Raw genomic sequence first — 21,362 nt, forward strand, 5'->3', positions numbered from 1 at the left:
GGAAAGGTTTTTGCTGGTCACAGAGCAGCTGATTTCTTACCAGTAAGTACAATCACAGCCCACATCCATAGCCGCTCATGTCTGCTCTAATATTGATCATCTTGTACTTTAGGTGGCCATAAAATATATTCCAAAGCAGCTGGTGAAAAATGATCCAGTGGTACATTAGGTCACATGACCCTCATTATGAAACACGTAAGATTTACATGTGAGGAACACCTACAAAAGCACATGAACATGTTTTGGTCTTCATTCCTTTTTAGAACATAAATGGGGAGCTGTACATGGTACCAAAAGAGGTGCTCCTCATGTTGATAGCAGCAAGAGGACCAGAGTCAAAGGGCAAATCTGCTGTCATTACATTACTGGAATGGTGTGATCTGGGTGAGCAGATTGTCCTGGTCATGGAGAGACCACCTGGCTGCACGACCCTGTTGAAACACATGGCTCATTGTCCCCTGCATGATGCGTTGCTGAAGGTATGAGGCTGTTTGTAATGTCTCTTTCACATTTATGCTGCTACCACATTACCATAACACTTTTGCTTTTATCCCCATCAGGACATCATGAGACAACTGGTGGACGCAGTCATCCACATGCACTCCGTCGGGGTCTTTCACCGAGATATAAAGTGTGAAAATATCCTGATTGAAGCAGGCGAGGAGTTGGATAACCTGCGAATCAGGGTTATAGACTTCGGCTCCGGTTACCTCACATTTGAGAAGCCGTGTAGTCTCTCTGGTACATCTGACCTCTGCTTTTCTGTCGACCTGTGGAGTGACTTACCTGTTCTCCTGTTTTCTTCAGTTTTTTGATGGCTGTCTTTTACTTTAAAACACTTCTTTCTTTCAGGAATCGTTTCCTACCAGCCTCCAAAGTTAAACAAACAGATGATATATGAGGGGGGCCCCACAACTGTCTGGCAGCTGGGCAGCGTCCTGTACAACCTGTTGGTCAGAGATAAAAGATTCAACACTCAGATGTTCCTACTTGATGAAGCCCTATTCCTCAGTGATCTGAAGGACCTGAATGTGACCAAAGGTAATCACAACAATGCTGCTATGTTGATACTATGCTGATGACCCTCTAATGCAGGGGTGGGCATCGAGGGCCGTATCCAAGCCAGACTTTCTGTCCTACAGGTAAACACTTTCACCTGGGGTTCCATTTACCTTGGTGAAATAATTTCCTGCCTGGTAGGATGTAAATCCCGGCTTGAATTCAACCCTTGAAGAATGGATTTGACCGCCTCTGATAAGCAAGTCCAATCCATGAAGGCTTGAATCCATTTTGCATCCTACCAGGGAGAAACCGCTTTCACCAAGGTAAATGGAACCCCAGGTGAAAGTGTTTAATGGACCTCTAACCTTGACCTCTAATCTATGTGTTGTCTTCTGTCTCCTCTTGTCTCAGACTGCCTGAATTTTCTCAAAATGTGTCTGAATATCAACGCCGAGAAGCGTGCAACCCTCAAAGAACTGACGATGCACCCCTGGTTTGACTAATCCCCCACTAAATCGTCAGACAAACTTGAGCGGACACCACTTTTGCAGACCTGACATGGAAAATGTATAGATGTACATATGTAAATAAACATGTTTAGTGTCCTGTGACACTAAATGACACAGACCCACATGGAGACTTGCTGCAGAACAGGACGACCAACCATTAATCCTCATATTCAGAAGGTTAAAAGTAAAAGACATGATGGAAAATGATTTTTTTATTTTTTAAATTATGTGTTCATATGAGCAATTGAAAGAAAGAGAACCTGTGACTTTGCAGACTGGTTTCACCAAGTAGAGGAGCCTGTTTCTAGAGACAAATATGGTTGTAGCAGACGCTGTATAACTACAGTTGAATTTTTGAATGTTTCAATTCAGATCTTGAAGATATTATAATTGAATGCAGGATCAGAATACACAACAATTTCTGTAGTGCATATAAACACAAAAATTAAGATAGTACTGTGAAGAGCTGAGCAGTTTTAACACTAGAAGTCCCAGCATTTTTGTGTCTACCTAGAAGACCCAAATAGGGGCCATTTGGCCCGACCGCTTTTCCCGAATACACTAATCACTCATTTTGTTTTGGTAATGAGGCTGCAGTGTGTGGGGTGAGGGGGGTCACACCTTACTTCTGTGTGAATGTGAGAATGAAGAATAAAAACACATTCTATTCTAAAATGTGAACATGTAAATGTCCCATGTGACCATAACAACTCATGTGACTGCAACCAGACAATTGTTTGATGGATAAATACCTCAGTGCACATGGACTATCGCTTCAGTTCCCTCAAGAATTTTGTGGTGAAAGAAGCTCCTCTCCAAGGAACGAAGATGCAGAGAATCAACACTCAACAGGCATTGGAAATGATCCTGGATGGAGCAAACCCTTGCGACTCGGATGGAGAAGACATCAACCTTAAGGTGGATTCAGACTCCGAGCTGTCTCAGTCGTCTTCAGGTAAGATTTCATTTCATATTATTTCCTTTTTTACATTTCATTTCAGTGAGGAAGTTGTAAAATATAGCATCATGTGAATAGAGCCTCCATTTTGTTTCTGAGTGCGGACTGCCGTCAGTTTTGTTTGATTCTACTTCTCCTGAGGTGTCTGCACCTTAGCCAACCTATTTGAGATGTTCTGGGATTATTATTATTAGCTTCTATGCTTGCATTTGTGATATAATTTGACTTTCCCATTGCTCATAATTACATTTTTTTTCACACTACGGATGAGGAGACTGCTCTCCAACCAAAAAAGAGAGCTCGGCTGGGGACTGATGTGACAGAGACTGCGAAAGACGGCACAGTATGGCATGAAGAACAGGTGGGAACGGGTCCACATTTCACCCCGCCATCGCCATACAACGCAGATGGAGAGCCAACAGCTGAGGCCAGGAGGTCAATCACAAGTCGTCTTCAGAGCTTCCTGTGTTTCATCACTCTGGACATGCTTGGTATCATTCAAGACTGTACAGTTCAACATGCAAAAGAAAACAGATGTGGATTGGTTCATGGGCCTCTCTGAACTAATGGCATTTATTTCCATCACCATCATGCGGGGAATCATCAGGGTGCCATCACTGCGTGACTGCTGGTCGAAAAACCTGGGAAGCCCACAGATCATCGAAACCATGTCCCGAGGGTGTTTCCAAAACATTATGCATCACCTGCGCTTTGATGACAGAGACACCCGCAGCGAGCACAGACCGATAAGTTTGCTGCAATTTCGAACATATGGGGATTGTTTGTCACCAACTGCATCACATCCTACATCCCTGGTCGACACATCACCATCGACGAACAACTTTTCCCGTCCAAGACTCGCTGCTGTTCCCTACAGTACAGTAAACCAGGCAAGTTTGGGATCAAGTTTTGGGTGGCGTGTGACTTGAAAACCAAATACGTCTGCAATATCCTCCCATATCTTGGCAAGGACCCCACTCGGCCTCGTGGGGAGAGAGTGTCTGAGAGTGTAGTCATGAGGCTGATGGAACCATTCCTGGACAAGGGCAGAAATGTTACCACGGACAATTTCTTTACATCACTGTCACTTGCAAAACAACTACTTAGCCGGAATACAACCATCCTCGGCACAGTCAACAAAATTCCCCAAGAAATTCCACTGTCAACTAGACAGATGCACCGCAATGAATTTACCACCCAAGTATTTTCAACCACTGGTGCCACACTGACGGTGTATGCGCCCAAGCGGAAGAAGACTGTATATGTTCTCAGCAGCATGCACAGCATGATTCAGACACAGGATACTGCCAAAAAGAAGCCAAACACCATCACACTCTACAACACAACAAAGTGTGGCGTCGCCGTCATGGACCAGATGGTGCGAGAGTACACTGTCCGCGCAGGAACATGGCGCTGGCCAGTAGCAGTGTTCTATAACATGATAGATATGGCAGCACTGAATGCACACGTGCTCTATCAATTATGCACCGGGAGGCAGGAGAAACAGGTGGATTTCCTGTTGGAGCTTGCAAGAGAGTTGGCTCAAACCCACGTGGATATGACAAAGGCCCAAAAGGAACAATTATTTCGGCAACAACCCTCCACACCACAACTAGGAAAAAAGGGCCAAGTGTCAGGCTAAAATTAAATGTAAGGACAATCATGCAACTGTGCGCTGTGTTGACTGCTACCGATATACATGTGGGAAATGCCGAAAGGAGCAATGGCAGTGCCAGGATTGTGAGTGACTGCTCAAATGTATTTCACTCATAATGCATGGTTTTTCATTCTTTGTAAATATGCTTGGGTTTCTTATTTTTAGCACACAAAAATAACAATTACTGTACTTCTGCAACAACCCTCCACACCAAAACTCGGAAAAAAGTTGCTTTTTCATTCTTTGTAAATATGTTTTGTTTTGTTTTTTTTAACAATAAATGTCAGTGTGTTGATCCCTTCCTTCCTGTTGATCCTTTCCACTGCATACAGCTCACAGTCCAGTTTATGGCTATGTTCACTGAGGTATTTATCCATCTCACAACTAAAGCTTGCTCTCAAAAGAACCTCCTGAGCTGTAAGGTGTGTCCCCTCCCCCACACAGGTTCAAGTGGCTCTGGCCGTGTGCCACTAACAGCCACATTTCCATAACAAAATGAGTGTCCACAGGGGGGACTTGGGACCAATTGGCCCTCTTGTGGGTTTTCTAGGTAAAAAGGCCAAGCATGCACCAGCACTATTTTGGTGATTTGCAAAATCTTGCATTGTAAATAAGCTTTGACCCCCCCCCCCCCCCCCCCCCCCCCCCCCCTCCCCTGGGACTATGCTATTATACTGGTTTTCTTTTAAATTCAAGCACCACCACTGCTGTGGTGCTCAGCCAGTTGTGAGCTAATGATAATGAAGCTGCATTCCTGCATTTTAAAATACATATTTTGAGGATGGTACCTACCTATCTCGAGCTAGTTAGTTATAAAGACCCAGAGGCTCTCCACTCCAGTGGCAGGACATGAGTAACACGGGCGGGGCAGGCCTGCAAAAGTGGTTTTGCCCAAGAGAGGAGATCTTAGCTTAATAATGATCATCTGGTAGAGCTGAAAATGTTCCTGAAAAACTGTAGTTCCTGTTTAAGTCAACAGGGGGGCAAGAATCCAGGATTGATCAACTGGAGCCGCAGTTCTTGAATTATTATTGTTGTTGTATAAAAAAAACTGCAAAAAAATCAGCATCTCACTCAAATATAATACATTTATATAGCATTCCCACATATGTTTCAGGTGGTAGCCGCACTCTTCACTCTTCTTCCGATAATGCCTTTTGCAACCATGAAGTACATTGTTTCACAGCTACATTTTTGGTCATTGTTTTACAGTTGTCAGACTCAAATGCTTCTTTTCTTAGCATTTTAACACTTTTTCGAAAGTGACACCCTTCATGTAGTTTCATCACAGCCGTTTCAGCACATAAATCACTTAAAGCACAATTCATTGTAATCATATCTTTGTGAAATAAGCTTTTGCTGTTTCTCGATATCTATTCCCTCTGTCTTTCTTCATTCAAGTTGTGATAATTCTTGGGAAAAGGCATGTCCAACTACCTAAGATTAGTGATGAACACCAACTGATGGACTTTGGGGGTTCAAATGTCCTCAAACCAGACATTGGGGGCAGTTCTAAGAAAGCCCTAAAGTCCAAAGTCATCAACTGCAATTACAAATACCAACTGAATAACTCAGAACAAACCCCATCTCGCCCACCGATAAGATCAAAGAGAATTCTCAATCAAACAACCTCTGGGAGTTTGGCCATTGACCTTCCCAGGATTGAAGACAAGGGGCTTTGGTCACAAACCAACCTATTAAATTATCCACTGTTATAACCTCAGTGTTAACTGCCGTCAACCTTGTTATTGCTCAACCTCAAGGTTGGGGTACTTTAAAAACCGTTGCACTCCTTTGGAGGTTTCCACCTTTGCTTCAGAATTCAATTCGTTTTAATTTAGGTGTGACTTGCTAACTGACCGATGTTGCGAAAAAATAACCACCTTGTTGTATATTGTAAATATACTTAACCCCCTCTGTCCCAGTATAACTGCCCAGTATAATATGCCCAGTATCAGTCAGTGGCCTCTGTGTGTGTGTGTGAATGCATGTGTGGACATGCTGTTGGAATGATGCTGTAGTTTAATAGCGGAGAACCAAGTTGAAGGTGAAAAATTGTGGTTACCAGAAACCAGTGTTGACCATAAACCAGAAACCAGTGTTGACCATAAAGTCCATCATATACGACCTTCTGCAGCTGTTTATGGTGAATTGTTGCATCGTGTTTCTCTCATAACTTCATCTAGTCCATATTAGGATGACTGATGCCTGCCTGATGCAGCCTATAAAGCAGCAGATATATTCACCCTCACAACCATCGTCATCCCCTCAGAGAGCAAACCCCAATGATCCATTGAACCAGGCGGCCGCAGATGCCCTCCAGATAAACCAAAGGCTCTTTCAGCAGAACATCCAAGGTTGTCTGGAAAGTAATTGGGAGCGGTGGACCTGAAACACAAGGAAATGATCTCGCACCTGAGGGAGCCTGATCATTTGATGGCTAAAGATGAGATATTTGCACCAGTTTAGTTTGAGCACATAAAGATTGCACAGCCATTAGCTATTTTGAAGTGTTTACCTGAAGTGCAAACTTTTTTTTTGTTTCCTGCCATGTATATAACATCCCACATTCACCCCATGATCTGGATTATTTCAGGGTGTGAAATGTGTAGTCACTCTTTTGCGTCCTTTAGTGAAGGTAATAGGTGCATAAAGTGCAGTTTACTAATGGCTCTGGAGGCGAGACTTAGCGTGCTTGAGACATGGTTCCGCAGCTTGGAGTTGTCTGGAGTTGCGTCAGGTAGCCAGCAGAAGGTAGCTGCTGCGGAGCTGCCAAGCATAGCTACAGCTAGCTGTCCCCTGGTAGCAGCCGAGCAGCCGGTTCGGGTTGGGTCGGAGAGGTTCGGTTCTGTTTGGTTCAGTTCAGAGAGGAGAAGAGAGGTTCGGAAAGGTTAAGTTCGGGTTGGTGAGGAAAGGTTCGGAGAGGTTCAGAGAGGAGAGGTGAGGTTCAAAGAGGAGAGGTTCAGTGAGGAGAGGAGGAGAGGTTCAGAGAGGCGAGGCGAGGCGAGGTGAGGAGGGGAGGGGAGAGGACGTTGCTATGACGTGGTTGGTGGTGCACTGGGGGCCTTTGGTTTGGGCTATGCTTCCTGTGAACCGTCACCCAGCCACCCTGGCTAGCCGGCTGCTTGGCTATATATATATATACTTTTTTTTATTGTCCAAAGCTATATTGTCAAAATAATCCAAGCTCATGCTTTATATATATATATATATATATATATATATATATATATATATATATATATATATATATATATATATATATATATATGCGTGTGTGTGTGTAAGAAATGTTCCAGGTTACATCAATGACAGAAATCGAATCCAAGTCATACCACCAGTTTAACCAGGAAATCATGGCCACACTCATGGCAACTTGCAGAATAACATCAACACCTTAATAAATTAAACTCTTCTGTGAATTTATGAACATAATGTGAAATTAAACTGAAAAATAATAACAAAAAACATACACATATGATGTGTACAATTATTCTTCCAAGCTCTTGTGTAGTAAATCTGATTACCAACTGTTAAAGAAGTGGCAATCAGTATTAACTACTACTTCATACTTTTGATAATGAAAACAATGTCTCAAGACTGGGCATTTCACAGAATTTAGACATGATTTGTTTTTGCTCCAGACACTTGGCATCTTTTAGTCTGCACAAGTGCATCAATATCAGGCACCATATCCTGAGTCGTTGCCAACTTCAGAATGTCATTTAAGTGCTTGTCCTTGAGCGCAGCTTTGTCTTGTTCAGGTTCATTACAGAGAACGCCTGCTCACAGAGTTAGGTCATCCCAAACATGCACAGCATTTTTGCTGCTAGTGCTGTTAATTTAGGGTACCCTGGCAGAATACACAGATAAAATGTGTCCAGGTATACAGAAGCAAATCTATCTTTCAAAGTCACATCACACTGCAAGTCTATTATTTCAAGCTGCATGTCTGCAGGCACATCAGAACTTCTGACTATGAAAGGGTTGCGAAAAACTGCCAATTCTGTCTCGAGTTCGCTAAAGAACTGAAACCGTCTCTTAAACTCTCTCAACAAACCTGCAAGCTTGTTTTTGTATGGACTTGTGTCAGTAGTACCGTTGGCCTCACATGCATGTTTCAAACAGGGAAAATGTCACCATTTGCCAGCTGTCTCCCACAATGTGAGCTTTAATTGGAATGCACGAATGTGATCATAATACTATGTGACAATTCTTTTGTGTCCTTGCAACATTTTATTCAAATTATTGAAGTGCTCTGTAATGTCAAACATAAATGCAAAATCTTGTGACCATTGTTCAGACTGCAATTCTATCACATGTTTGCGTTTTTTTGCCATGAATTTATTAGGTTTTGGATTTTTCCAGGACCTGAAAGCAGAACAAAACGCAGTGGTAAAAGTCCAAAAACCAAGTCTTTATTCAAAGATCAATTTGGCAGTCCTCCTGGACCACAGCGAAGCACTTGTCCAGTCTTCCGGGGTGCACGGAGAGCTCCAGCGTGGAGCCAACACGGGATTCAGGTCCTGCGCGTTCTCCAGTCCAGTCCGTTCTCCAGTGGCGTGGAGACCTCAAACCAGCAGGGAGAAGTGTATCAACGAGTTGCAAACAACCAATGATGAGGAAACAGGAGTCACCTCTACTATGGGAAACACCATAACTCTCCAACGCTGGTAGACATGGGGCTCCATGCTTAAATAGGTGGCTTGATATAGATTGCCGACAGGTGCGACTGCCTGCAGCGCCAGCAGTAGCTAATATCGGCTCCTCCACACCCCCTGCAGGAAGAAACACACCAGACCACAAGAACACACGACCTGGAACCCTGGACCCCAACATTACCTCCCCCTCAACGGGCGCCCTTCCAGGCCTGTCCAGGTGGGCGCGGTAGAAGTCGCGGAGGAGGCTGTTGTCCAGGATGAAACTATGGAGGACCCAGGATCGCGCCTCTGGACTGTACCCTTCACAGTCGACCAGGAACTGGAACCTTCGTCCTTGTCGGCGAATGTCCAGGATGCTCCGGACTGTGTAGGCGGGCCCCCCATCCACAACACGGGGGGGAGGCGGGGGCTCGGACGGAAGGACCAGATCAAACTCACCAACCGGCTTAACCTTGGAGACGTGGAATGTGGGGTGCTTCTTGAATGCCGGGGGAAGCTTCAGGCGGACGGCTGTGGGGTTCACCATCCACTCCACCTCAAAAGGACCAATGAAGCCAGGTTTTGAGACTCCACCTGGAGTGGGAGGTCCTTTATGAACAGCCAGACCTTCTGACCCGGCTGATAGAACGGGGCTGGAGTCCAGCGCTGATTGGCCTGCCATTGAGAGTGCTGGGAGGCCCGCAGGAGTGCAGCGTAGACCTGCCTCCCCACCCTCCTGCACCGGTGCATGTTGGCCTGTACTGAGGGCACTGCCACCATGTCCTCCGGGACCTCGAACAACGGGGGCTGGTGGAAGGACTTTCCCTTGGCACATACGGGGCAGGTTGCTATGCAGTCCCTGGTGTCTCGGGTAATGGAGGGCCACCAAAACTGCTGCCAAAGGAACCTTAATTTGCAGGTTGAATCCTGGGTGGCAGGCCCACTGCAGAACATCAGAACGTGCTGAATCTGGGACAAACAGCCAATTCAGCGGACCCCCACCAGGATCCAGGACTGATTGCTGGGCCTCTCTGACTCTCTCCTCCACCTGCCAGGATGCGGCCCCAAGGATGCAGGAAGGGAGTAAGATTGGGTCTAGCTTCAGGTCATCCGGGTCGGACCGGGACCCCAAATCTGCAGCTCTCTTCCCGAGTCCATCACCAATTCTGGGCACCTGGACCCTGTACCCGGCTGCACCACACTGGGGAAATGCCCCACGCCCATAATGACTCTCCTGGCACGGTCTGAGCCACCAGGTGTGGGGGTGAGAGCAGAGTGAAGGCAGTTGGCCTGACAGGGTATGCTCCAACTCACCAGTTTTCCGGTCGACCAATCAATCTGGGGGTTGTGGCACACCAACCAAGCAACCCTGAGAACCCCCGGGAAAGAGGATGCTGGGATGAGGAACAGGCGGATTTGCTGCTGATGGTTCCCGGAGAAGATGAGAGTGAGGGATCGGGCCCGGTGCGTCTCTTTTGCCAGGACTTCCCCGTTAAGACCAAGGATGGGTCTCGGCTCGGGCAGAGTCTCGATGGGGATGTGGCCTTGCATGGCCAAGTCCAGGCTTATGAAGCTGTCGTCCGCGCCAGAGTCCACCAGGAATGACACAGAGACAGATTCCTGGCCCCAGATGCATTCGTTTGTCGGCGACATCCTCATGAGTGGGAGCAGAGACCGGAGTTGACAATTCAATTGGAGCTCCAGTACACCTGGACGAACTCCCCGAACTCCTCACTGGGCATGTGCTAACCCCCTTTCCAGCCAGATTGCCAGGCTGATTAGCGTCTCCAGGTCCTCAGACTCCTCCCGAGCAGCTAACTCATTTTTGAGTTCCTCTGTGAGCCCTCGGGTGAACACCCTCAGGAGGGCCACGTCCTTCCAGCCACTCCTGGCCACGAAGGCAGGAAAAAGGAGGAACTGGGTGTCCGGTTCTCCAGAACAGCCATGGCCCATTGCGCCGCTCTCCCGGAGAGGAGAATTCACGACCTGTCGCTGGGGTAGGTGAGGGCCTGGAGGTCGAAAACCAATGAGCACTGCAGAAAAAAACTGGCGCAACTGCCCGCCTTACCCGAATACCGCTCCGGGATGGGTACGTGAGGCTCCCATGGTGCGGGTTAGGGTTAGGGTTAGGGTGGAGGGACGGCTCCCAATGCCTCCGTGGGTTGGGAAAGCGGAGTCTGCTCCATCCCTCCCGTAGTGAGCAGGGCCATCACACTGGCGGTGAAGGTCTGGAGTGAGGTCCAAATGTCCGAGAAGTGCTGGTTGCACTGCCCCAGCACCCTCCTCTGAGCCTCCAGCGTCTGCCAGGTCCATACTGGTCGGAGAGTTTTGTTAGGTTTTGGGTGTTTTCCAGGACTTGAAAGCAGGCAAAATGAAGTGGCAAAAGCCCCAAAACCAAGTCTTTATTCAAAGATCAATTTGGCAGTCCTACTGGACTGCAGGGAAGCACTCGTCTAGTCTTCCGGGGCGCACAGGGAGCTCCAGCACGGAAGTCAGGTTGTTATGAGCATATTGTGGCAATCTAGGTTTCTAGGTTATGGAAGAACTCAAACGGAGACTACTGCCAGCTTATTCTGCAGTTCCTATGCCCCATACACCACTCGACTCTGGGAAGTGCCACTGTATTATGCGCTGAACAGAAAACACATGAATGAAGGGAGGTTGAACCTAGTTATTGAACCTTTTAACAAAATCCCTTTTTTTTTTTTTTTTTCGCCATATCATTTTGTTTATGACATTTTTTTTGTATCAAATATGATACATTAGGCGATTTCGGCAACTTTTAGCTCACGACTATGTTAACTTTAGACACAAAAACAAAGTTTGCCCATAACATTTTGACAATATAGAACATGAACAACAACATTTTTCTCTTTGGTTTTTTTGCATAGCACTTTTTACAGTCTTTTTATTTCACTTTGTGGTAGGCCGAAAAACAGTTTCTTTCCTTGTTCAGGCAAAGATGCACCTTACACTTCTCACAGTAGACATGTGAGTAGTGATTGCCAGTGCAGTGCTTGCATCTCTGTCGGGTTTCCCATGTTGGAAAATGATCAATGCCATCCCTTCTCACATCAAGAGGCAGCTTGCCCTTTTACGGGGTGGTGTTGGAGTTGCTTCTGGAGAGGACAGTGGTCTGCCACACTTGATTTTGGTCTTTCCTGCACTTGTGAGAGAAGTGCCAACCAAAGCCTGAAACCTTCGCAGACACATGGGTTTCATCTGGGACTCGAGCTTCTTCTGGTCTCTCCTGTAGAGGTTCTATGTATTGATGACTGCCACTGTCACAGTGTGCCACCAGATGTACATATACCATCTCCGGGATCTGAAGCTGAACTTGTAAAGTGCAGACAGTATATCAAGGAGATAATGATGTAACTACTTCTTGAAATGAGATGAAATTAACATAATTTATCCATTAGTCATTGAAGTGTAGCACCTTAAACTCCGGGAAAAAACAAGATCAAATTGAAAGCCGGCAAACCTTTCTTTTGCACCAGCGTGCGCTGCTTGAGCAACAGCTAAAAGAGTTGGATAATGTGAGTATAATCTAGGTATTTGTATGGCCTCTCTCTTCATTTTTACTTTATATATTTCAATACAACCTTTTATTTCATTTGTCACAAAAAAGAAATTTAAAACTGGTGAATTAAGACAATTTTAATGAATTTATTTTCTGTGCATTTTTCTTTTCAATTACTTTAATTGTGATATATGAGTTTTAACATTGTCTGTGTGTTTTTCAGCTTCTACCATCTACTGCCAAATGCTCAGAAATGTAAATTTCCTGGATTCATACAGTAACTCGTGAGTTTAACTCAAAACTAAAATCTGGACAAAATCAGGTGGTTTTCTTCAGCTCTCATCATGGAGGACAAAATTATATATTGGCCCTATTTAATGAAGGGAATCTAGGAATCAATCTGAATGTGTTAATCAGTTCTGTGGTTTCAATTCAAATCGCAGTAAAAAATAAAATAAAATACTGCATTACTTGAAACAAATTCTCAATTCATTCGAATTGTTTAAACTTTAGGATTTCACTGCCTGAATCATGCTGATTTGCCTACATTGGCATTATTGTATGGCATCATGTACAATCAAATGTGGAAAATAATAGATTATTTTCATTTTTTTTAGCCCAAAGAAGATACTTCGGCTGAATCGATAGATGAGAGTAGTCATACTGACTACAGTGATGTTGAATACATTCCTGACTCTACTGGAACTGGGTCTGATGATGATCTCTGTCCTCTGAAAACAAACTACAGACTTTACGATTGCTTCAATTAATGCCAGTTGATAATAGTTCAGAAAAAGAAAGCAGCTCAGCCGAGACAAAGACAGTAGCACTGAAGAACACACAGGAAGACTACACAGGAAGGAAGTATAAACCAACAGGGAAAAGGACAATCAGCCAAAAGAGAAAGAGGAACTCATCACTCTGCCGCAAGAAAGTCAGTTCATCAATCAGCCCAGAGACAGCAGAACCTTGAATTCAAGTAATGTGTACCTCAAATGATGAAGGAACTATTGCCTTTATTGCTCTAAGCCAACATCAAAAATCTCACGACATCTCAAAACTTTTCATTGCAATAAACTGGAGTTTGCAAAAGCACTTTATTATCCAAAGAATTCCAAAGAAAGGAGAGGTCGACTTGCCAATCAGGAACCAGAGCAAACTCTGCTCACAATACAGATGTAGTGAGAAAGGGAAAAGGACATCTTGTTGTACAATACTGAACAAAGAAGATCAGACATGCTATGACCTTATTCACTGTGCACTTTGCCAAGGTCTTTAGTCAAAAAAGACATTATGGAAATATATGAAATCCTGTCACAAGAAGCCAAGAGAGGATGCACCTGAAGCTGGCCGAAAAAGAGTTTGATCTCAGTGTGCACCAGGCAGTGTTGAGAGCTGTTAGGAGTGCTGAGTGTTTTCCCTCTCAACCACCCTTTCTGTGTCTTGTCTGTTTCCCTTGTTTGTCTGTTTTCAGGCTGGGTGGAGCAGTGTCCTGCCTCTCCTCCATTGGGCGAGCAAGACACACCTGAAGACGATCTCCTGTCATTATCCACACATGTCGTTCTCTTTAGTTTGGGGAGTCATTATGGCAAAGCAATAGTTGGGCGAGTTGTTGTATGGGGGCCTTCTTTCCAAATCATTTGAGAAAAGCTAGACCAAACTAAAAGTTGTGACAAACAGTAGTAGAATGACAAAGAGGATACATATTCTATTTGGAAACCAATATTGACATGTCCATTAGCCCATTAGCCTGTGTGAACGTTTGGTTTGTATTTGGAAGGAGTGGAGGACTGCATTGTATGTGGTTGATAGGAAGTGTGTGAGCCCACCCCCTCTGTTAAAGGATGGTATACCAAAGTAAAAGTTTTGGCAAACAGTGGTAGAATGACAAAGAGGATACATATTCTATTTGGAAACCAATATTGACATGTCCATTAGCCTCAGAGTAAAACAGGAAACACATGTACGATGAACCTCCGTGGAGAATGTGGGCATCGATCCCACTACCTCTCACATGCTAAGCGAGCGCTCTACCACTTGAGCTAATTCCCCTCTCAGCAGTAGCCACCATAGTATGATCTCACAGCTGAGCTGATAACTGCTTGTTTTCGACCAGGGACATCCTGTATCTTCAATCTCATCCTGATTTCCAGAGGCTTTCGCCTGGTGTTGGTATGTTGACCTTGTTTCATCGTTTCTCAAAGCAATGTTTGTTGGATGTCTGTGTAGATTCTGAATCACCCAGGTTATAGTTATCCAAGGTAAGTTTTCCTTGTCAACTGGACTGTTTTTCTTCTCTTGAAGATGTTTCGCTTTCTATCAAGAAGACTTCTTCAGTTGGGAACTCGGTGTGGACAGAGCTTGAAAATATATCTTTTGTGGACCATTAGCATGCTAATGATGTAATGATTCATCATTCCTCAAAGCAATGTCATTTGGATGTAATGAGGACAACATGAAGATTTGTAGCTGTAAAGAAATTTATTTCTCCTGTGTGCATTTTTTTTGTCATTTAGTGAGTGATTATGGAAAAGCAGGAGCTGTTGGGCAAGTTATTGTATGGGGGCCTTTTTTGCAAATCATTAGAGAAGAGTTAGAACAAACGAAAAGTTCTTACAAACAGTGCTAGACAGACTAAGAGGAAACATCGGCAAATAGTATGTCTGGTACAGTCAGTGTGATACAGGACACACTGTCCTAAAGTACCTAAATGGAGAATGTGGGCATCGATCCCACTACCTCTCACATGCAAAGCGAGCGCTCTACCACTTGAGCTAATTCCCCTCTAAATGCTCACCACCATAATGTGATGTCAGAGCTGAGCTGATAACTGCTTATTTTTGGTCAGGGACATGTCTTCAATCACGTCCTTTTCCCACATGGTTTAGCGTGATGTTGGTGTGTTGACCGCGTTTCATCGTTTCTCAAAGCAATGTTTGTTGGATATCTGTGTCGATTCTGAATCATCCAGGTCATAGCTATCCAAGGTAAGTTTTCCTTGTCAACTGGACTGTTTTTCTTCTTTTGAAGATGTTTCGCTTTCTATCCAGAAGACTTCTTCAGTTCTGAGCTCGCTGAGGAGAGAGCTTGAAAATACAGCCCTTGTGGACCTTTAGCATGCTAATGATCTGGGTGGTCACCTGAGAGTTGTTGGCAGGGTCGTTGATCGGGTGGTTCACCGAGTTTCAGTTGAGGTTTCTCCCGTTTGACTGCTGGCTCACATGGTGATGAGTCACCAGGTCTCCAGAAATGGTGTGAACGTTTGGTTTGTATTTGGAAGGAGTGGAGGACTGCATTGTATGTGGTTGATAGGAAGTGTGTGAGCCCACCCCCTCTGTTAAAGGATGGTATACCAAAGTAAAAGTTGCGGCAAACAGTGGTAGAATGACAAAGAGGATACATATTCTATTTGGAAACCAATATTGACATGTCCATTAGCCTCAGAGTAAAACAGGAAACACATGTACGATGAACCTCCGTGGAGAATGTGGGCATCGATCCCACTACCTCTCACATGCTAAGCGAGCGCTCTACCACTTGAGCTAATTCCCCTCTAAATGCTCGCCACCATAATGTGATGTCAGAGCTGAGCTGATAACTGCTTATTTTTGGTCAGGGACATGTCTTCAATCACGTCCTTTTCCCACATGGTTTAGCGTGATGTTGGTGTGTTGACCGCGTTTCATCGTTTCTCAAAGCAATGTTTGTTGGATATCTGTGTCGATTCTGAATCATCCAGGTCATAGCTATCCAAGGTAAGTTTTCCTTGTCAACTGGACTGTTTTTCTTCTTTTGAAGATGTTTCGCTTTCTATCCAGAAGACTTCTTCAGTTCTGAGCTCGCTGAGGAGAGAGCTTGAAAATACAGCCCTTGTGGACCTTTAGCATGCTAATGATCTGGGTGGTCACCTGAGAGTTGTTGGCAGGGTCGTTGATCTGGTGGTTCACCGAGTGTCAGTTGAGGTTTCTCCCGTTTGACTGCTGGCTCACATGGTGATGAGTCACCAGGTCTCCAGAAATGGTGTGAACGTTTGGTTTGTATTTGGAAGGAGTGGAGGACTGCATTGTATGTGGTTGATAGGAAGTGTGTGAGCCCACCCCCTCTGTTAAAGGATGGTATACCAAAGTAAAAGTTGCGGCAAACAGTGGTAGAATGACAAAGAGGATACATATTCTATTTGGAAACCAATATTGACATGTCCATTAGCCTCAGAGTAAAACAGGAAACACATGTACGATGAACCTCCGTGGAGAATGTGGGCATCGATCCCACTACCTCTCACATGCTAAGCGAGCGCTCTACCACTTGAGCTAATTCCCCGCTAAATGATCGCCACCATAATGTGATGTCAGAGCTGAGCTGATAACTGCTTATTTTTGGTCAGGGACATGTCTTCAATCACGTCCTTTTCCCACATGGTTTAGCGTGATGTTGGTGTGTTGACCGCGTTTCATCGTTTCTCAAAGCAATGTTTGTTGGATATCTGTGTCGATTCTGAATCATCCAGGTCATAGCTATCCAAGGTAAGTTTTCCTTGTCAACTGGACTGTTTTTCTTCTTTTGAAGATGTTTCGCTTTCTATCCAGAAGACTTCTTCAGTTCTGAGCTCGCTGAGGAGAGAGCTTGAAAATACAGCCCTTGTGGACCTTTAGCATGCTAATGATCTGGGTGGTCACCTGAGAGTTGTTGGCAGGGTCGTTGATCGGGTGGTTCACCGAGTTTCAGTTGAGGTTTCTCCCGTTTGACTGCTGGCTCACATGGTGATGAGTCACCAGGTCTCCAGAAATGGTGTGAACGTTTGGTTTGTATTTGGAAGGAGTGGAGGACTGCATTGTATGTGGTTGATAGGAAGTGTGTGAGCCCACCCCCTCTGTTAAAGGATGGTATACCAAAGTAAAAGTTGTGGCAAACAGTGGTAGAATGACAAAGAGGATACATATTCTATTTGGAAACCAATATTGACATGTCCATTAGCCTCAGAGTAAAACAGGAAACACACGTACGATGAACCTCCGTGGAGAATGTGGGCATCGATCCCACTACTTCTCACATGCTAAGCGAGCGCTCTACCTTTTGAGCTAATTCCCCTCTCAGCAGTAGCCGCCATAGTATGATCTCACAGCTGAGCTGATAACTGCTTGTTTTCGACCTGGGACATCCTGTATCTTCAATCTCATCCTGATTTCCAGAGGCTTTCGCCTGGTGTTGGTATGTTGACCTTGTTTCATCGTTTCTCAAAGCAATGTTTGTTGGATGTCTGTGTAGATTCTGAATCACCCAGGTTATAGTTATCCAAGGTAAGTTTTCCTTGTCAACTGGACTGTTTTTCTTCTCTTGAAGATGTTTCGCCTTCTATTCAGAAGACTTCTTCAGTTGGGAACTCGGTGTGGACAGAGCTTGAAAATATATCTTTTGTGGACCATTAGCATGCTAATGATGTAATGATTCATCTTTCCTCAAAGCAATGTCATTTGGATGTAATGAGGACAACATGAAGATTTGTAGCTGTAAAGAAATTTATTTCTCCTGTGTGCATTTTTTTTTGTCATTTAGTGAGTGATTATGGAAAAGCAGGAGCTGTTGGGCAAGTTATTGTATGGGGGCCTTTTTTGCAAATCATTAGAGAAGAGTTAGAACAAACGAAAAGTTCTTACAAACAGTGCTAGACAGACTAAGAGGAAACATCGGCAAATAGTATGTCTGGTACAGTCAGTGTGATACAGGACACACTGTCCTAAAGTACCTAAATGGAGAATGTGGGCATCGATCCCACTACCTCTCACATGCAAAGCGAGCGCTCTACCACTTGAGCTAATTCCCCTCTAAATGCTCACCACCATAATGTGATGTCAGAGCTGAGCTGATAACTGCTTATTTTTGGTCAGGGACATGTCTTCAATCACGTCCTTTTCCCACATGGTTTAGCGTGATGTTGGTGTGTTGACCGCGTTTCATCGTTTCTCAAAGCAATGTTTGTTGGATATCTGTGTCGATTCTGAATCATCCAGGTCATAGCTATCCAAGGTAAGTTTTCCTTGTCAACTGGACTGTTTTTCTTCTTTTGAAGATGTTTCGCTTTCTATCCAGAAGACTTCTTCAGTTCTGAGCTCGCTGAGGAGAGAGCTTGAAAATACAGCCCTTGTGGACCTTTAGCATGCTAATGATCTGGGTGGTCACCTGAGAGTTGTTGGCAGGGTCGTTGATCGGGTGGTTCACCGAGTTTCAGTTGAGGTTTCTCCCGTTTGACTGCTGGCTCACATGGTGATGAGTCACCAGGTCTCCAGAAATGGTGTGAACGTTTGGTTTGTATTTGGAAGGAGTGGAGGACTGCATTGTATGTGGTTGATAGGAAGTGTGTGAGCCCACCCCCTCTGTTAAAGGATGGTATACCAAAGTAAAAGTTGCGGCAAACAGTGGTGGAATGACAAAGAGGATACATATTCTATTTGGAAACCAATATTGACATGTCCATTAGCCTCAGAGTAAAACAGGAAACACATGTACGATGAACCTCCGTGGAGAATGTGGGCATCGATCCCACTACCTCTCACATGCTAAGCGAGCGCTCTACCACTTGAGCTAATTCCCCTCTAAATGCTCGCCACCATAATGTGATGTCAGAGCTGAGCTTATAACTGCTTATTTTTGATCAGGGACATGTCTTCAATCACGTCCTTTTCCCACATGGTTTAGCGTGATGTTGGTGTGTTGACCGCGTTTCATCGTTTCTCAAAGCAATGTTTGTTGGATATCTGTGTCGATTCTGAATCGTCCAGGTCATAGCTATCCAAGGTAAGTTTTCCTTGTCAACTGGACTGTTTTTCTTCTTTTGAAGATGTTTCGCTTTCTATCCAGAAGACTTCTTCAGTTCTGAGCTCGCTGAGGAGAGAGCTTGAAAATACAGCCCTTGTGGACCTTTAGCATGCTAATGATCTGGGTGGTCACCTGAGAGTTGTTGGCAGGGTCGTTGATCTGGTGGTTCACCGAGTGTCAGTTGAGGTTTCTCCCGTTTGACTGCTGGCTCACATGGTGATGAGTCACCAGGTCTCCAGAAATGGTGTGAACGTTTGGTTTGTATTTGGAAGGAGTGGAGGACTGCATTGTATGTGGTTGATAGGAAGTGTGTGAGCCCACCCCCTCTGTTAAAGGATGGTATACCAAAGTAAAAGTTGCGGCAAACAGTGGTAGAATGACAAAGAGGATACATATTCTATTTGGAAACCAATATTGACATGTCCATTAGCCTCAGAGTAAAACAGGAAACACATGTACGATGAACCTCCGTGGAGAATGTGGGCATCGATCCCACTACCTCTCACATGCAAAGCGAGCGCTCTACCACTTGAGCTAATTCCCCGCTAAATGAGCACCACCATAATGTGATGTCAGAGCTGAGCTGATAACTGCTTATTTTTGGTCAGGGACATGTCTTCAATCACGTCCTTTTCCCACATGGTTTAGCGTGATGTTGGTGTGTTGACCGCGTTTCATCGTTTCTCAAAGCAATGTTTGTTGGATATCTGTGTCGATTCTGAATCATCCAGGTCATAGCTATCCAAGGTAAGTTTTCCTTGTCAACTGGACTGTTTTTCTTCTTTTGAAGATGTTTCGCTTTCTATCCAGAAGACTTCTTCAGTTCTGAGCTCGCTGAGGAGAGAGCTTGAAAATACAGCCCTTGTGGACCTTTAGCATGCTAATGATCTGGGTGGTCACCTGAGAGTTGTTGGCAGGGTCGTTGATCGGGTGGTTCACCGAGTTTCAGTTGAGGTTTCTCCCGTTTGACTGCTGGCTCACATGGTGATGAGTCACCAGGTCTCCAGAAATGGTGTGAACGTTTGGTTTGTATTTGGAAGGAGTGGAGGACTGCATTGTATGTGGTTGATAGGAAGTGTGTGAGCCCACCCCCTCTGTTAAAGGATGGTATACCAAAGTAAAAGTTGTGGCAAACAGTGGTAGAATGACAAAGAGGATACATATTCTATTTGGAAACCAATATTGACATGTCCATTAGCCTCAGAGTAAAACAGGAAACACACGTACGATGAACCTCCGTGGAGAATGTGGGCATCGATCCCACTACCTCTCACATGCTAAGCGAGCGCTCTACCTTTTGAGCTAATTCCCCTCTCAGCAGTAGCCACCATAGTATGATCTCACAGCTGAGCTGATAACTGCTTGTTTTCGACCTGGGACATCCTGTATCTTCAATCTCATCCTGATTTCCAGAGGCTTTCGCCTGGTGTTGGTATGTTGACCTTGTTTCATCGTTTCTCAAAGCAATGTTTGTTGGATGTCTGTGTAGATTCTGAATCACCCAGGTTATAGTTATCCAAGGTAAGTTTTCCTTGTCAACTGGACTGTTTTTCTTCTCTTGAAGATGTTTCGCCTTCTATTCAGAAGACTTCTTCAGTTGGGAACTCGGTGTGGACAGAGCTTGAAAATATATCTTTTGTGGACCATTAGCATGCTAATGATGTAATGATTCATCTTTCCTCAAAGCAATGTCATTTGGATGTAATGAGGACAACATGAAGATTTGTAGCTGTAAAGAAATTTATTTCTCCTGTGTGCATTTTTTTTGTCATTTAGTGAGTGATTATGGAAAAGCAGGAGCTGTTGGGCAAGTTATTGTATGGGGGCCTTTTTTGCAAATCATTAGAGAAGAGTTAGAACAAACTAAAAGTTCTTACAAACAGTGCTAGACAGACTAAGAGGAAACATCGGCAAATAGTATGTCTGGTACAGTCAGTGTGATACAGGACACACTGTCCTAAAGTACCTAAATGGAGAATGTGGGCATCGATCCCACTACCTCTCACATGCAAAGCGAGCGCTCTACCACTTGAGCTAATTCCCCTCTAAATGCTCGCCACCATAATGTGATGTCAGAGCTGAGCTGATAACTGCTTATTTTTGGTCAGGGACATGTCTTCAATCACGTCCTTTTCCCACATGGTTTAGCGTGATGTTGGTGTGTTGACCGCGTTTCATCGTTTCTCAAAGCAATGTTTGTTGGATATCTGTGTCGATTCTGAATCATCCAGGTCATAGCTATCCAAGGTAAGTTTTCCTT

At 44.6% G+C, this 21,362-nt stretch overlaps 2 protein-coding genes and 8 non-coding genes across 10 annotated transcripts; 1 reads left to right on the top strand and 9 right to left on the bottom strand.

Annotated features, from left to right (window-relative positions):
- The first annotated feature begins 144 nt into the window (after positions 1-144).
- Positions 145-1,615, top strand: LOC101066855 (serine/threonine-protein kinase pim-2-like). The gene is made up of 5 exons (XM_029843026.1): positions 145-195; positions 264-479; positions 561-741; positions 853-1,041; positions 1,414-1,615. The coding sequence occupies exons 1-5, from the start codon at positions 175-177 to the stop codon at positions 1,503-1,505; spliced, it is 699 nt and encodes a 232-aa protein (XP_029698886.1). The 5' UTR covers positions 145-174; the 3' UTR covers positions 1,506-1,615.
- A 6,907-nt stretch (positions 1,616-8,522) lies between these two features.
- On the bottom strand, positions 8,523-11,417 carry LOC115251258 (uncharacterized). The gene is made up of 2 exons (XM_029842843.1): positions 8,764-11,417; positions 8,523-8,696 (listed from the first exon to the last, which is right to left on the bottom strand). The coding sequence occupies exons 1-2, from the start codon at positions 9,599-9,601 to the stop codon at positions 8,545-8,547; spliced, it is 990 nt and encodes a 329-aa protein (XP_029698703.1). The 5' UTR covers positions 9,602-11,417; the 3' UTR covers positions 8,523-8,544.
- Positions 11,418-14,268: 2,851 nt separating this feature from the next.
- Positions 14,269-14,341, bottom strand: trnaa-agc (transfer RNA alanine (anticodon AGC)). Its single transcript has one exon. It is a non-coding gene; the product is annotated as a tRNA-Ala (tRNA).
- A 659-nt stretch (positions 14,342-15,000) lies between these two features.
- trnaa-ugc (transfer RNA alanine (anticodon UGC)) lies at positions 15,001-15,073 on the bottom strand. The gene has a single exon. It is a non-coding gene; the product is annotated as a tRNA-Ala (tRNA).
- Positions 15,074-15,768: 695 nt separating this feature from the next.
- On the bottom strand, positions 15,769-15,841 carry trnaa-agc (transfer RNA alanine (anticodon AGC)). The gene has a single exon. It is a non-coding gene; the product is annotated as a tRNA-Ala (tRNA).
- Positions 15,842-16,536: 695 nt separating this feature from the next.
- On the bottom strand, positions 16,537-16,609 carry trnaa-agc (transfer RNA alanine (anticodon AGC)). Its single transcript has one exon. It is a non-coding gene; the product is annotated as a tRNA-Ala (tRNA).
- Positions 16,610-18,037: 1,428 nt separating this feature from the next.
- On the bottom strand, positions 18,038-18,110 carry trnaa-ugc (transfer RNA alanine (anticodon UGC)). The gene has a single exon. It is a non-coding gene; the product is annotated as a tRNA-Ala (tRNA).
- Positions 18,111-18,805: 695 nt separating this feature from the next.
- On the bottom strand, positions 18,806-18,878 carry trnaa-agc (transfer RNA alanine (anticodon AGC)). Its single transcript has one exon. It is a non-coding gene; the product is annotated as a tRNA-Ala (tRNA).
- Positions 18,879-19,573: 695 nt separating this feature from the next.
- On the bottom strand, positions 19,574-19,646 carry trnaa-ugc (transfer RNA alanine (anticodon UGC)). The gene has a single exon. It is a non-coding gene; the product is annotated as a tRNA-Ala (tRNA).
- A 1,427-nt stretch (positions 19,647-21,073) lies between these two features.
- trnaa-ugc (transfer RNA alanine (anticodon UGC)) lies at positions 21,074-21,146 on the bottom strand. Its single transcript has one exon. It is a non-coding gene; the product is annotated as a tRNA-Ala (tRNA).
- Positions 21,147-21,362: the final 216 nt, after the last annotated feature.

The sequence above is a fragment of the Takifugu rubripes genome, chromosome 10 (assembly GCF_901000725.2).
Source record: "Takifugu rubripes chromosome 10, fTakRub1.2, whole genome shotgun sequence".
Classification (NCBI taxonomy): domain Eukaryota; kingdom Metazoa; phylum Chordata; class Actinopteri; order Tetraodontiformes; family Tetraodontidae; genus Takifugu; species Takifugu rubripes.